The following is a 17,540-nucleotide window of genomic DNA, read 5'->3' on the forward strand; positions in this document are numbered from 1 at the left end:
CATTACCTCGACGTGTTTCGACTTATGAGTAACTTACAAGTAACGTGTGTTGACGTGTGTCAACGATCGCGTAACGTGCCTTCAACTTATGCCCAGCGATATGCGGAACATGTGAGTCATACGCTGGCATACGTTGAAAAATTTCAAGCACGGAAAATTTGTCTAACAGCTCGGCGTACTACGACGTATGCCAGCGTACTATGACGTTTGCCAGCATGCTCTTAACACATACAAAACTTACCCATAACGTATTCGACGTGTGCCAGCGTTTTAGACAAATTTTTCATACGTCGGCATATGCTGGCTAAATCGTCAAGGTTTGACAGGGCCTTTAGCCAGGACACTATTCCCCAACGATCTATATCCTAGCTGTTACATGCTTGGCAGTTCCGCTGGGCTGCATCTGATCTGGTCAGGTGATTTTGTTTAAGTAAGTGTGTACCAAAGGTGTGTCCCCCGGTAATTAGATAACATGACCTTTGGGTAAACGGGATTAGATGGAGGACCCAAGTCACGTGGTCTAGTTATTGGCATTTGTGGTCGATTTGCGACTCACCGCGTCACAAACTTGTTCGTGTGTGACGGCCTGCGATTCCAGTGAGTCTTTTGGGAACCCAAGGTAGTTCACCGCAAGTGGTCTTCGCTCCCGACCCTGGGTCTGCAACAATATGTTGTGTATGTCACAACATATCATGTATTATATGTTGTGTATGTCATGTGTAATATGTTGTGTTCATCATGGCAAAAATGGACATGTTTGATTTCCCCAACAAAAGTTTGGTCCTTTGGTCGATGGGTAAATGCGAGAAACACCGTTCGCCATGATGGGTAAATGTACAATGGATGGGATTACCTGAATTAGAACTCAAGGGGTGGAGGAGTCTGTAGAGTGTCTGAACGAATCCAGGATGTTGTGGAGAACAAAGATAGACATGACCTCGAGAGACATGGGTCATGTAACAACATGTGGGTCAGTGTCTGCTCACTTAACATGAATATAAAAATACAAACTTTCTAATGGGGGAAAAATCGTGATTCACTCAGGCACAGATGGTTTGCACCTGTGTGTTCTCTTTTTGGGATAATTATCGGTGTTTCCTAATTTCATCTTGTGTAATTTCTTCCAGGTATAGTGGGTGTTGCTTCATCGGATCATCCGTGATGACTGCACCAAACAATCATACCTATTCCAGTGCCAATTGGAGAGTAAGAACGACCATTGATATCAGCATCCGTCAGGACATCGGGAAGCCCAACTCCTCTCCAGTAACCACTTCAAAACCACTGATCAAGTGAGAAAAGAAAATCCGTTTTGGGTATTTTTGTGAATATTGCAAAGGAAAGGACGTGTGAAGGGAGAGTGGAGAGGTGGTAGAACGTTATGTGAAGGGAAGAGGAGAGTTAGCAGAGGAAGTTGTTTTGTAAAGCGGAATGCACAGTTGGTGGAGGAGGTGTTTTGTGAGGGGAGAGAGGAGAGTTGGTAGAGGTGGTCCTATGTGAAGTGATATGTAGATTAGTAGAGATGTTTGTGTGAGGTGGACTAGAGAGTTCATTGAAGAGGCACACACGTGAAAGTTAGCAAAAGCACACAAACTCTAAACTCTTGGCTCAACCACCCACATCCATGTTGTGTGGTTACCTCGAGATATGACTTCTTGACTTTCACACACATCATCAAGTTAAGAAGACATGCGCTGGGCTGAATCAACTCTTATAGTTGGAAATTCATTCGAACTTTTACACTAATCTATTGTAGGAGTTTGGAGTTTTCATTTTGGAAATCTTTTGGATTTGTACAGATGAGAAGTTGCAGCACAATCGATTTGTTGTGCTCAGTTCTTAAGGAGAGAATCATGCTTGTAGCAATCATACAGTCAACACACATGCTCGGTACATATGAATCATACTTGTGGTACAGGAAGTTACATTGATTGGTTCCACAGAGTGAAGTCTGGGTGTCCATCTTCCATCCAACTGGCTGTCTCGGACCCTGACGGTGACGACGTTCGGTGTCGGATGGCTGTCGGACAAGAGTGCGGTCAAGTTTGTGGAATTGTACCTTATGGTAGTTTGGATGAGGTGAGTCCAAGTGAATTTCTCTGTGTTTAACCAAATCTTGAATTTTAATTTTCCATCCATCAATTTCTTTGAAAGGACATTCACACCTTTCTTGATCCACTCTCATGATATTATTACAATGTTATAATATTCACACATTCCTGTAAAGTTTTGTTGAATCGTCATGTCGGCCTCATGTCTCCTGCCGTACCGAGTGGTCGTTTGACCCTTACGAATGATCAAATCATGTTTGAATTTTCACTGCATTCACTACCATTTACAATCCCTCGAGTATCGATCAAAGAAAACCGAGAATGGTGGTTGCTTGTGTGGAACGGCAGGAAAACGTTTGTGATAAAAATGATTTTTCTTATTTCACAAGATAAGTATTTGGGAGTGAAGGGTGGATGAGAGGCTAATAAATAAACAGGATGAGCCAGGCGATTGACAGATGCAAAAAGGGGAAAAATGGGAGAAACACGAACTTACATATCAGAAACTATGTTCTGATGATGGTGCCAAAATAATGGATTCGAACAATTAACAAAGGCACAGGTGTAGACGTGAGCAGGTACAAGCTGATCTTAGCTGCAGGATGATTGCGTCATGCAGGCTGCTGTGGCACAGGGCTGGAGGTGAGAGGGAGGGATCGCGATGATCAGGGACGCTGATGAGGAAGAGGAAGAGCTGTTAGATCTTCACAAACTGGTCCTTCTTGGGGATCGATGAAGCAGAGCTCAATAGACAGATGGGTACCCTCCATGATCTCTTCTTAAAGTCCATATAATCCTGCACCGAGGCAGCTTTTAAGCCCTTGGACCGTTCTTTGATATGCTGCTGGTCCCATCATTGGCCACCCCCTGACAGTGCATAGTGCTGCCTTCAAGGCCATCCCACCCCTCTTGGCAGAGTCCCTATAAAAAGTTGCATTTCCATCCAACAGTCCTTCTCCGTCAACTCCCTTCTCCCATCTGACCAACAGTCCTTGGCCAAACAGCCCCGTGATGATATCTTTAATTTCCGAGTGTCACAGATCTCCCACCTGGTCTTGCCTGTACAGGAGGCTTTCATTACACAACACAACCATACCCTATTCTGCTCGAGAACGGATGGTCACTGTCCCCTCAATGCACATATTACATACGACTAATCCCTAACAAAGCCTTGTGTTGCCTCAGTGGCTGGGGCAGCTGGTTTCGAATCTTAGGGTCCTTCATTCACACCCTATTGGCTGCTGAATTAACACTAGATGGGGTTGACTCAGCCTGTCGGCCTTTTATTTTATTTTTTGATATACAGAGTTGAGACTCGTTTAAGAGCTAACACACAGAACGTACAACGGGAGCAGGAGACAAGAGGGGTGGGAGAGGGAAGCACAAAACACTTGGGAACAGAGACATCAGGAGGTCGGATTGACATCCAGACAAACCGCCGAGGTCGGTGAAATGAGTACCAGTGTACTGGTAGAGGGGCACAGCATCAGTGGCAGCTTCCAATAAATTATAGCTACCCAACAACAGAGCTGCCATATACAAGAACAGAACAGAATCCCTATCAGATCCCTCATACAGGCGTAGTTCTACCTCACTCGAGCAAACGGCCAAAGCTATTCTTCCACATTCTCTGTCTGGATCCGCTCCTAGTATATCGGACACATAACAGTACATATAAATGGAAAAATGGTTTTGCCATGTAGTTTGAACATTTATTTCAGATCATTTAGGGTGATCGTAGTTTCGGAAAGTTAAATTTGAGGAGAAAGTTTTATGTGTCACAAGGTTATATGAGAAAATTTGACACAGGAGGACATTTGGCACAAAAATCTGTCAATTCCACATGAATCCAGTCTATCAGTTGATTCCCTCAATTACTGCTTGGGGGGGGGGTGGAAGAGGACTTGTGGGGCATCAACAGGGATACCCTTTAGGTGTGTGTGTGTGTGTGTGTGTGTGTGTGTGTGTGTGTGTGTGTGTGTGTGTGTGTGTGTGTGTGTGTGTGTGTGTGTGTGTGTAAAAATATGATCGGGATTTGGTCCTTATGGACATGATCCAGTCATGTCAGAGATAAGCCCCACAAAATGAACTTGAGTGTTTTTTGAGCCACAATGAATGTATATTTGGGGTAAGCGTGCTAACCAAGTGATTCCACTGATTCTGAAACAATCCGAAGTTCCCCAAGGATCCATATTAGGCCCCTTGCTGTTTTTAATTTACGTAAATGATATCTCAAATGCATCCACTCTCATATAGTATACTCTTTTGAAGGCGATTAATACAAATGTTTTTGTTCCCATTCAAATGTTTCCACTCTTATCAGAATCCTAAATCCTGAGTTACCAAAACCAAAAAATGGTTTAGAAGTAACAAGTTATCTCGAAAGAAGAAGAATCTAAAGAAGACAATTTTTATTCATCTCAAGAGTTCTCCAATGCTAAATAATTTGCAGTATTCCAACATAAAAATTATTGGTATGTCACTTGAAAGGAAAACAAGTACAAAGTTTATCGCTGTAATTATTCATGAATATTTGACCTGGAACGACCACTGTTCGAGTTCGGTGTCGATATATGTATGAAAAACGAAGACCCACCCACATCTTTCACCTGTGAATGGAAGGAATAATCAATTAAACCCAAGTGGCTGGGATTATATAAATAAATCGAGTCCTCCCGTGCTCTTCCAGCCAAAGAAGCTGCATAAAGCAACCAAGAAAGCCCACCAAGGTAAACCCTTTGCTCTTTCAAACTCTTCCCAGAGTTCCTCCACAGCTGTAAAGACGTTCACAAATAGTACACACATGAGAATCCCAATGCTACACACCCTCTCAGCTGCTGGACTGGTTTCATTGTTTGTTAGCAAACCTTCAGCGACAGCGCAGACAGAAATGCATACCAACGAGGCTCCCAAGCCTATACCATGTGTAAACGTCAAAACAAGTCAATACATCAATGAAAATATGTTTACACATCATTTTTTTTGAATTGTGGAAATAATAGCCACTCCAGTGAAGGAAAACACAGAGTTGAATTGATAAGAGTGTGGGGACACAATAAAACAAATTAACAGGAAAGAGGAGGTGGTCCACGATGCACGTCGAGACAAACATGCCGGGTGTCAACTTAACTTATCTCTTAAGACGCCGACACGGAATTGAGAAAAATACAATGAAAGGGACAAAAAATAAGATGTAGTATGGAATGAGATGAGAGGGATGGAGGAGGCCTTCCCTCAGCCCAAGCTGAGGTATGTTTGTCCTTTGTGGGTCATATTCCTTGGGTCTGTCTCACAGACTTACTGTATGTCCCAAAGAGGTTCGCAAGCATCCGCGTCATGGCAGGCAGGTATGTCGACTGGAGGTGAGTTCAGATGAACTGGTTATCAACAATTGCCAGGAGTAGAATGCCAAGAAGTGATGATTGCCTCAATCACACCAATCTAGAAACATACTTCAGCCAACAGTACAAAGTCATAACTGACTGTGTTGGGGAAGAGGTGAGTTGGTGGTTCAAGTTAACTGATTTTTAAGTTCGTTCTCAGAGAAAGGTGCTTCATCTCGGTGATTAAACTATCTTGTAAATATAACGAGGCATAAATATAATTTATACAATAAGCAATTCTATTATACTGAATAATAATTAAAGATTACTTGAAAGGTCAATCTGTTTTGGACACCTTTACGAGGCAGATTGATCATCTTTCAACACAGAAAAGAGATATAAGGTCATTTAAAATGCAAATACATATTATTAAAATAGATACATGTTCAAGCACATAGAATTGTAATAATCATGTGCATTTGAGTACATTTTCCATGAAAGGTTTATAACAATACATTAATTTTTTATCAAGTTTAATTGGCTACATTTTATTATTATTACTATTATTATTTCTATCACCCTCCAACACATTATGCTAATTTTGGAGAAATTTGCATCCACAATCAGCAAATTTGATCGGTTGAGATGATATAAAATGCCATATTTTGCAAGTAGTGATAAATTAAAGGTTATTCTGCAACGCATGAGGAAATTTGGCACCTAAAACCATAGGTGGGAAATTGGGAAGCGGCGTGACAAGGTACCATTGGTTAAAACCAAACTGCCCTTCGGCATCACTTGGTCAAATTCTGTAGGTCACCTATGGAAAGGCACCAAAATGTGATTGTATTGATTCTTAAAAACGAGGATCTAAATATCTCGGACGAAGTGTCTAACCAATCTAAATTTGGAGCATATAAATCCTATTTCCCCTCGCCTGTTTCACCTCCTACATCCCTCCACAGACAACATGTATCTTGAACTTCAACCCTCCTCAAAAGACGAATGGCCTTTGGGAGCTCGCCCTCACTCTAGAGGACTTTGCGATGGTGAATGGTCAAAGGACTGGACCTTTCTCGTCCATACCACTACAGGTTATCCTTGAATGTGAGTTTCGTTTTCCATTCGTTTTCTTCGTTTTACATTTTTTCCTTCCCTGACACATTAAATTTGTGTCCTTATTCCCACAACCTTACAAAAGGCCATTTTCATTGTCCATTTCACATGTGCCTTCCTAACCAAGGACTGCATGAATGAGTATTCACTCTCTTTGAAAATCTTTGACCAGTTCAAATCTTGGGTCTGTTGGGTTTTCAAATAAATAATCACACAATCCTTCCATTGTTTTCTTTGTATTTCCTTAGGACAGTTCACTTGTGCAGTTTTTCTCTTTAACTTTCCCACTTCTCTTCTGTTTATTGTTTCTCACTCGATCCTCCGTGAGCTGTAATCTCTATTACCTATGGGAAACCCCTTGACATCCACTGGTAAACTATGGCCTAAATGACTCGGATTTTATCGAAAATTTGCACACTCTGATGTAAATAAATTAATTGCCAGATATGCTTTTCCTCACTGACCATATCCTTTTCCTGCAGTCGAACCGAATGCCACTTGTGCATCTCCAAAATTTGTCGGTTCCACACCAAACAACAATGACAAATTCATCATCATCAGTGGACAAACCTTCAGCTTCGACATTGAGATAGAGTCCAGTAAACCAAGGTACAGACAAGAGAAAGACTAATCCACACAAATGAAGTTTTAAAACATACTTGTCAACAACCTGGAAAGCTACAAGACATTAGAGTTTGATGTAAAATGTAAGCTAACCGAGTGTGACAATGAAGTACTTCCTCTCCCACCTTTTAAGAGTTTGATAACAGGTACATATATCCAGAACTTGTATTTTCAAATTGTAGTTGAACGTACTCCATTAATAAATGGATTGTTGCAGTTGATGGATCTTCAACCGTCAATGGGCCATGAGGCAGGTTAGAAATGACAAGAAGTTGCCACATCCACCCACAATTTGCTGCCAGTCGGTGGTTTCCGAACCACGTGCCATTCCAAATTTGCTCTCGAGAATTTCGCCAAGTGATGCTGAGGGGCAGTTTGGTTTTTTCTAAGGGCGCCTTATCACACCACTTCCCAATTTCCCAAATACAGGTTTACGTGAAAAATTAGCTTCCACATTTCACAGCTCCTATTCACTCAATGACCACAAAACAGGTTCTCATTAACAAAGGATTTATTCCAAAAAAAAAAATATATATATATATATATATACATATATATATATATATATATATATATATATATATATATATATATATATATATATATTTCTATATATTGGCAGGGTAGAAGGGAATATAGCATGACCAGTGCACAAATTTAAAAACAAACCAAAAGAAACTAGAACTGTACTCAGTAAATCGCACACCTTTGCCAGGCTCAACAGTTTTGTATTCCACTGATAGGCTGGATCCGGATTTTCATCAAAATCTAATCAATTCGTCTTTGTCACAAAACTAATCTGTCCATCCATCCATCAAATCCATCCCTAACTTTTTGAGAGGTCTTGCTCACAGACAGATAAACAGAGGTGAAAACACACCCTCTGTCCACCTTTGATGGAGGAGGAAACAATTAACCCTTAAGACCACAATGCCAACGACAGACTTTTTTTTAATGCAACATAATCTAGAGTGGGGGGGGGGAGAAGTGAGACATGCTTGCCCCTCACTTTAGTATTAAGACATGCCTGTGCGTGGCCTTGCGGTGCCTTGTTCATCCCATGATCTCCAGGCTTTGGCATCGTAGCATATCACGAACAGCTGTAAACTGTGCTGTGACAGCTGTTGGACCGCATCGCCATGGTAATTGAAATTTTGTGCACAGAGCAGGAGATTCCGAGAAAGCAGGTCCAGGGGTTGGTGTGGAGACAGATCCACAAGGTGGTTATGAGCATGGAAAGGCTCTGCAATGTCCACTGGAAAACATGACCGCAAGTTTCTGCCTGTGGTGGACATTTCCAACCAAAAGAGAAAACCCTTTTTCATTTAACATATCGTTTATTACACAAAAACACATATATGCGGAAAGAAGAGCTTGTCTCAAGAGTCCAAGCTGATCGTTACCTCTGAGCCAGAACACATGGCCTTTTATACAATTGGAAAATCAGTCGAGGTTAGAACATCACAGGTCATTTGGCCAATCAAACTCCAAGAAAGCTTTGTTTGCACATGAGGTCCTTTAATAAAAGAGAAAGCAATCTTGCACATAATTAAGCAGATTGTATTGTGAAAGAATGTTTCTCTTTGGTGGGGCATGTCTACACAGAAAATCTATATTTACTTTAGACAATGATAAGCATTTATCTCAACATGCAGACGTAGCATCTGGTTTGCACAGCTTTTGCAGAACAATTATGGGTCTATGACCTCAGCAGCTCAATGAGACTGCTGTTTGATATGAGGACAATGGGAAGAGAGAGTTTGTGTTTGTACAACTTTGCAATTGAATGGGAGGCCAGAGTTAATTAGACGAATGCCTCTGGGGACCAGACTCTCTAGCGTCACCAAAGTAGTTCTCCCCAATTTGCCAACTAAGTGGAAATTGTGAGATTATATTGTTACATAGTTAACTAACATGCTGTATCTATTTATTTTTAAAACAACGTTCAGAATGCAATGATTTAAAAGTATATTTTAGAGTAACAAACACAATAGATGGGTACATCTTTCCTTTAACTAAACACGGACTAATAAGATCTCTTACCAGGACTAGATGCACTTGGGCCAGTATGGGGATTATATATTCGTTATTATTATATTGATTAATCAATGATCCTAAGGTTTAATATGTAAAGGTATCTCAGTTTATCGGGAATAAACAAGACCATGGTAGAGTGAACTGAGATCATATTCCATCCACTCGTGGCCCGTCAGCATTGACTCTGCAAATTTCATGAGCTCTGATCTTGTCATTGTGGGAGACCTGATAATCATAATTATCCCACAGACAATTGAAGTCTATCTCAAATCTATGTCAGTGCCTTTGCAGATGATGTTTCCTGGCAAACCATTCCTTATATGGTGATAAAGTGACCTATACTTTAAAACAGATTTTATACTTCCATATTGTTTGAAAGCAAAAATAAAGAGAAGTTAGTACATAGTTTGTGGACAAAGAACACTTCTCACAATATGACAAATATTTGTTTCAGTGTGATTAATACAGAAACACCAGTGCTTTGCAATAGTCATGTGATCCATTGAGCTTTCTATTACCAAAATGTCCATGCTCATATTTCACAAGATGGAATTAATTATTTTTACTTTTTACCCATCACATATTTTATTAACATATCCAAGGAAATTGGACACCCCCCCCCTTCCCCATTTCAGACTTTGACACATGGAAGGATCTCAAAGCCTCCCACATTCGTTGAGGTCATCTGGAACCTATGCTGACTCACATTAATTTAAGGAAAACACATAGCAGATCACAATTGGGAAAACCACATGGAACAAAAAGATGAGGGAAATGGGGGTCAGAAAACAAACATTTGGAATGGAAGACAATGGGATCTCCACAATAACAAACTCGACCCTTCCAGTTATTCACTTATGATATACGCTTGTGCTGAAGAGGTACGATGAAATAACTATGATAAACGATTCCCCTTACACCCCTTAAACCATTCCCAAAACTATTTGTTCTCTCTTTTGCCAATCTCACTCTTGTCAGTCTCGAAAAACTCAGTTTAGGGTTCATCTATTTGTTATGTACAGACTGGGATGGAAATTCTACCATATCTGCATAAGCAATAAATAGATGAAGTTTTGTACAATGGTGAGGACTTGCTTACTTGGATAATTTGAAAACATAAAGTGAACTTTGCTAAGTTGTTTGGAACTGCAATTGCCTCATCCTCATACCCCTCCTCTTTCCACCCCTAACCAATATCCTATTTGTTTCTCTTCCAGTGAAAGCATCGTTTCGCTCAACACAATTAGCTCTGAGCCCTTAACACAGCAAAATATCACGAGAAACACTTCCTCTGTCCGTATATTCTACACTGGCCTGACGTTGACTTCTCAAGCGAATTCATATGGGGAAAAGCAGATCTGCTTCTTTGCTGGAGAATCCTCTGGGTTAGTTACTCATGATTCCCTTCCATTGTCTGTTATATTAGTCTTTATATTTATGAACGTGTTTATTTAGGCCTTTTATAGTTCCGTATTATTTTATTTTTGCTTTTGGTGTTTTTATTTATTTCATATTTCATTGCTTTAATTCCTTGTTGCCCGTTTTTGAGTCATTACTTTTTGTTGTTTGGCCTTTAGAAGTGGCTTTTTCTTTAAAAAAACAACAACAAACAAACAAAAAAAACATTTGTCACGAACTTTCAGTAAAAGCATGTAAGATTGTATGCAGTTTCAATAAATAAAGCCCAATGTTTTTTGAAGCCTGGGTATATTAATTGCCTGGGTATTATTAAAGTATATTAATTGAATAAACAAAGCCTGGGTGCTCTTGCAAAAAAAATCATGGCCTGCAAGATATAAAGTTATCTCCTGTCTCTGTTTGTGAAGCTACTCTGTGGGTCTTTGATTTCACATTGCAAAATGTAGAGCTTGTTAAACTGAACAGCAATTAATTGGCATTTGAAAGTTTTGCACTTTTTTAATTAAACTTAAATCAGTATAAGTTTATGCTTATTGAAGTCGTTGGTTTTTATTAGAAGCTATGTGGAATGTAAGAACATGTACGGGAATTCATCACAACCTTTTCTGTACTCATGAAGCATTTTTTGGACCTCTCAGCTGAAACATTTTAAGTTATAACCAATAAGACATTCTGCACATATCACAATATTGAGTCAACCCATATAATGTGTTACAATTAAGAGGATCCCATAAGGAATACACATTTTCTTTGCTTCTGTGTATTGTATCCATTTTCTTTGTTACATCCAATTTCTTTGTTAAATTATATTCGTTTTCTTTGTTACATCTGTAGAAGTATAAAATCCAATTCCTTTACTTGTGTAAACAGTAACACATTAAATAATAATAAAAAAACATAAACACTGCACGAAGAATCAAATATATACTAACCTGTGTCTATGTGTTTAAGCTTCACTGATTTTATGAAAGTTGTTAACAAAGAGCCTTTGTGGTTAAGAAGTTGTTGTGAATTATTGGGAAAGACCCCTGTGGTTAAAAGAGTTCTTGGTAAAGGACCTGAGTTTCCTTCAAACACCCATGTCCAAGGGCAGTGCTTGCCAGATTAATAAAGTTGATTGGTTTGAGGTTTGATGTTGCAAAGCATGTTTGCACTTATCACTTGCTTTGCTTTGGTGTCATATATTATTTTCACCAAAAAGGCTTATTGATCACAGTTACCACATGCACATGCCTTTTTAGTTTCTCCACATAAAAAGTATTTCTAACTTTCCTTATCTGTATACAAGGTGACCACACACCTTTGCTTTCTTTTGCATAAATTATGCTCTGAGTTGTACTGCAACTCATAGAGGATTCCACCATTTTTGGAGTGCCTCCCTCCATATGCATGTCTAAGTGTTTCAACTCTGTTAAAATGAATTGTTAAAGAACCTGTGAGTGAGTTTTCTTCAACAGTCCAACAGGATGATGCAAATGTAATACAGTACTTAAAATTGAAATGTTTAGGCTTGGTTTGATTTCCAATCGGACAGATTGGGACTTCACAGGTAGGGAATTGCATCACAAATTGTACCATCCATTGGATGGATGTTAAGCTTGGTGTCACGTCCGCTAGCATGAATCAATGGACATTAAATATCCCACGTTGTCTATCACAAAGAGGTAGCAAGGACGTGAGTTCTTGCTGCACCCTGAACAAATTACAAACTTTTGCCCAAATCAACATCAAAAGAATGTCAGGCCTGACCAATCGATTCTTCAAAGACTTCAGCCAAAAACATTCTCCAGTCCTACCCTGAAAAGGTATGAATAGTGGGTGCCATTATAATCGTAGTTATAGTGGTGATTGCAGTAGTCCTATTGTACTTTTTGTTGTTCCTCTCCATCTTCACCAGTTTGTCATTATGAAAATGTCTGTCGGTAAATAATGCAGTTGGAATCACGTGTATGTAAAACTATAACACGTCCATTGTGTGTCTGTGCAGACAAGAAACCGAGCTGCGTTGCATCATTGTCACAATTATCCAAGGTGAGTGGCACAGACCATCTGTCACAGCACAATATATTTATACATCTGTAAGTTGGGCATGTTTGCAGAATGCAAGCACATCCTGGGATGCATCAAATATGTTGACTTGATAAATATAAACTATATTGGATGACGTGGATTGTGCTTGCATTATGCAGGCAGCTAAATAAATCAAGTAAATTGTGAATGAGATCTTTGTTCAACAGTTTGCATGAAGGTATCTTTTAATGTTAAAAAATATATAAAAAATAGAAAAAGTTGCTTACATTCTAACGGGTTGCTTGGCAACGCTAATTTATGTTCCTTTTGATGGGTGTTCATGATAACAGGGTTTTTTTTCTGCAGCATACATACAGACTGCCTAATTACGTAACCTCCCATAATAATCCAAAACTGAACAACGACCATCACTTTGTGCACTGGTTCTTCTTCACCATCATCATCACGTATTGGGGGTTGAACCTGTTTAAAGGTCCCAGGAGATGTATTTCAACTGGGCATTATATTTCACCACCAGATCGACACAGAAACAGGGACACTGACCTCCCAGACTCAAAACTTATCCTCCAACCATTTCACCACCGAGTCTCGTTTGTGTTCTGTAAGGAAGCAGAATGGCCCATTTTAAAAGATGGTAACATCACCTTGTTTGTCTCCTGTGCAGATTGCGTCCCCATCAGCTACTCGTACAGCCCCAAAGATTTGAAAGCAGATATCATCACGTGGTCAATTACCTTCAACAAACAAGTAAGCAAAGTATCAGCGCTTGGTACTGTCATTCAGGTTGTGGGGCCAGTTACACACCTGGAAAATGCAGTTTTCCTTTTCCCACGACGCTTCTGTCTTGTTTTGTTTTTAAGATCGAGGTTTGAGGTGACGCAGTGAATGAACTGCCAGTTAAAAATGGGTTTGAGCAAATCCAAACAACTGCTCTCAGGTTTGTTCATCCTGATTCCTGGCAAACTGCCTCAACCTCAACACTGGTTTCAAATTTGGGTTTCAGAAACTACACCATTCTTTACACAATTTTTTTTATCCATTACAATCTCATCAACATAATATCTCCAACCGTTATTATACCTGCTCTGTTATATGGGAGAGGAGAGTTTGTGAGACCAGCATTCCAAACTGGAACAGCAAACTCTCGAAGTGATCCAACATCTATCTATACATTTCTAAAACTCTCATCTTGTATGTATGTATGTTCCCGAAATACAGCCAAAATAGAACAAGATAGCACAAAAATTTTAGAGCCACCTTACTCACCATTCTCCTGTGGTTTTGCAGTATCAAGTTTTGTTCAAATCGGGCAATGAAAAAAATTATTAAAAACATCAATTCCCCATTCAGTCAAGTACTCTTCGGGAGTATTTGATCAATGCAAACAACCTCAGCGGTATAGTTCGCTGGAGCTATCTTTTTTTTTTTCTTTAAATGATTTTTTTCATCAACCGCTGTCACAACGGGAACCCAACGGATTCACGGGTCGTCTAGTACCTTTTATAAATGGAAAGCAAATCTTTCATGGCTAAGTTAAGCGTTTTGAGGATCTTCATCATAAACAACTTTCCATTTGAAACAAGTGAAAAAGATATAAAATGTAATTGCCCACGTTATTTTAGTCATTTTGCTTTGTGGAGTTAACGAGCGAGCCCATATTTATGTGCAACTAAAATGGCCACCACCCTACCAGTCGGCCACCTTTGATCATATTACAAAATAAAGCGAGGGGAGCATGTACACCATCATCGATTGTGCTTGTGCTAATTTTAAACAAAATCGAACCTTGCATGTCTGAGAAATGGTTGGGGACACATTGAAGTAACAAAATGGCTACCAGGCGGCCATCTTGGATCTGTTCTGGAAAAAAAAATGGCTTGCCTTTGTAAGCCATCATTCTTTATATTTGAGCCAAGTTCGAACATGATCGGTAAATGCATGTCTGAGAAATGGTTGAGGATGTGTTTGACACAGGGTTTATTTTCAACTAAAATGGCCACGTTGGACATCTTGGATTGATCTGTGAAAAAAAAAAGATAACGTGCATGTGTGTACCATCATGTGTTGTCTTTGTTGCAAATGCAAATAAAATCAGTTCATAGATGTCCAAGATATGGTTGCGGAACATACGCATGCAGACATGAAAACCGAGACCAAATCCATAAGCCCCCGTTTTAAGTCCAACGGGGATAATAATAATAATAATAATAATAATAATAATAACTAGAACTGCCACTTTATAACTGCTGGCAGTGATGACCGGGTACCCTGTCCGTCCGCCTTTGATACAACATGGGACTTTCTGCAGATGACAGTCGCAAAGTTTCGCATTCATCGGGAAAGTGGTTCCAGAAAAAACATTATTGAAGAGTGATACAAACAGAGGCCTGCTTCGATATGGCATGGGACTGAAGAGCAACGAACCGGGCAGCACAAAGCGTTCAATTTCCTTATTACTGGCGAACAGATTCAAATAATTAAATAATTCTGGCTGCGAAACCGCGTGACCGATCAGGTTGAAATTTTAAACTTTTGTTACGCATGTAGGCTATATTACAAACGTGAAGTTTCATATATATAGAAGCAGTGGTTCCAGAGTAAACATTAATTAATATTTATCCTTCAATCCAAGATGGCGGCCAAAGCATGTGACGTATGATGTCATAATTTTCACCACATGTGCAAACACGATCGCAGACGATAAGTGCAAATTTTCGCTTCGCGAGGTTAAGCAGTTCCAGAGAAAACATTATTTAATATTTTTCTTAAAACCAACATGGCTGCCAAACCCTGGGCCCAATCCCGTGGAAATTTCATACCCTCATTCCGCATGACTGTTCCACCATAAATGTGATGTTTCACATTTATTGATGCAGTAGTTCCAGAGTAAACATTAATTAATATTTTTCCTTCAATCAACTATGGCTGCCAAACCTTGCGTCGTACCTCAAAAGGGGGTGAGAACTTTTTATTCGTCATGGAGAGGCGGTCATAGTGGTGGAGGTTGGCCTGGATCTGTTCAATGGTTTCGGAGAAAAAGACGTATAAAGATATTATTTTTCAATCCAAGATGGCTGACGAACCATGTGACCTATGACATCACAAATTTATATTCTGCTTCCAACTGGGTATTGGAACAGGTTTGTGAAGTTTCGTGTAAATCGGTAAAGGTGCGTTTTTCTATCCAAGATGGCCACCAAACCATGTGGCATATGACGTCATACTTTTTACCACGTGTGCACACACGATGGTAGATGATAATTCCAAACTTTCGATTCATTAGGTTAAGTGGTTCCAGAGAAAACATTATTTAATATTTTTCTTAAATCCAACATGGCGGCCAAACCGTGTGACGTATCAATTCAAAATTAACAAACTTATATCAACTACGTGTCCCGAATATAGTTCTGAAATCTCGCCTTCATCGGACCAGCGCTTCTGGAGAAGAAGATGTTTGAAGGTTTTAGGGTTTTTTCAAGATGGCCGCCAAACCATGTGACCGATCAAGAACAAATTAACAAACTTGAGAAAGGACCTCATGAGGAATATATGTATGAAGTTTCGTCTTCATCTGTCTTGCCCTTCTGGAGAAGAAGATTTTTAAAATTTATTCATTTTCAATCCAAGATGGCTGCCGAACCTTGTGACCTATGATATCATAAATTTAAATTCTGCTTTCCATCGTCGACCCGAACAAGTTTGTGAAGTTTCGTGTAAATCGGATAAAGTCTATTTTTCTATCCAAGATGGCCGCCAAACCATGTAACTTCTGAGGTAAAAATTTTTTGCCATGTATGCAGACTTGAGCGAGGAAGGCACTTGCAAATTTTCGCTTCGATGGCTTATGAAATACCAGAGAAAACATTATTTAATATTTTTCTTAAATCCAACATGGCGGCCAAACCATGTGACCTATCACTTTGAAATTAACAAACTTGCATCGCATACATGTCACGAATATAGTCGTGAAATCTCGCCTTCATTGGACCAGCGCTTCTGGAGAAGAAGATGTTTGAAGGTTTTAGGGTTTTTTCAAGATGGCTGCCAAACCATGTGACGTATCAACAACAAATTAACAAACTTGAAAGAGGACCTCAGGGGGAATGTGCGTGTAAAGTTTCGCCTCAATCTGCATAGCCGTTCTGGAGAAGAAGATTTTTTTAAAAAAACACTAAAAACAAGATGGCGGCCGAATTACGTCATCGATGACGTCAATAAAAAACATTTTCGTCAGTGATTTTTGGCGTAGATGATGCTCAGAATTTTTCAGATTTTTCCCATATGGCGTTCTACTTGACGAATTTTCACCGGTATATCGCTTCACCTATGACGTCACGAAAAATCACACGTGTTCCCCATAGGGAGCTTAGTAAAATGTATCAAGCGAAAAATTTTTCCATTGCACGGTTTCCGAGATACAGATGTCCAAAGTTTATCGCTTTTTTCAAGATGGCGACCGTACCACGTGACCAATGACGTCATAATTATACCGTGATTGTGCGATCAAAAAAGATACATACTATGGTGAAAATTTCCCGTCGATCGGACTTAGTGTTCCAGAGAAAATGATTTTTAAAGCGAAAAAGGGTGCAAAATGCCGGCGGAAAAAGAAAAATAATAATAAACAGAAGAAAAACAATAGGGTACCCTGTACTCACAGGGTACCCTAATTAATAATATCCAATATTTTGGAGTGATCGACATTCTGAAGTACAGTAGTTTGGATAGTAAATCGAGGCATTGGTGGAGGTTCTTTCATGAAATAAACATCCATAAGGGCACACACATATCAGTATTCAACTTAATGATATTTTTAATTGCCCGTTGAGTAAAAACATTCAAAGTAGATGGTAGTGTCGTATTAGGTTGCCTGACCCCCCTGAATTCTCAATAGGTGTCATGTCAACAACATAATTCAGGACTCGGATATAAACATAGT

At 39.6% G+C, this 17,540-nt stretch overlaps 1 protein-coding gene across 1 annotated transcript in view; it reads left to right on the forward strand.

Moving 5' to 3' along the window:
- LOC147010364 (uncharacterized) overlaps positions 1–17,540 on the forward strand; it is a 47,307-nt gene that overhangs the window by 13,589 nt on the left and 16,178 nt on the right. Inside the window, exons 3-9 of the mRNA XM_085858869.1 lie at positions 1,128–1,292; positions 1,944–2,079; positions 6,340–6,481; positions 6,973–7,099; positions 10,369–10,536; positions 12,558–12,601; positions 13,266–13,348. Coding sequence (XP_085714995.1) covers positions 1,128–1,292; positions 1,944–2,079; positions 6,340–6,481; positions 6,973–7,099; positions 10,369–10,536; positions 12,558–12,601; positions 13,266–13,348 — 865 coding nt within the window. The remainder of the gene's footprint in view (positions 1–1,127; positions 1,293–1,943; positions 2,080–6,339; positions 6,482–6,972; positions 7,100–10,368; positions 10,537–12,557; positions 12,602–13,265; positions 13,349–17,540) is intronic.

This window comes from Eptatretus burgeri, chromosome 16, assembly GCF_056783735.1.
Source record: "Eptatretus burgeri isolate ZD-2024b chromosome 16, Ebu_testis_v1, whole genome shotgun sequence".
Taxonomy (NCBI): domain Eukaryota; kingdom Metazoa; phylum Chordata; class Myxini; order Myxiniformes; family Myxinidae; genus Eptatretus; species Eptatretus burgeri.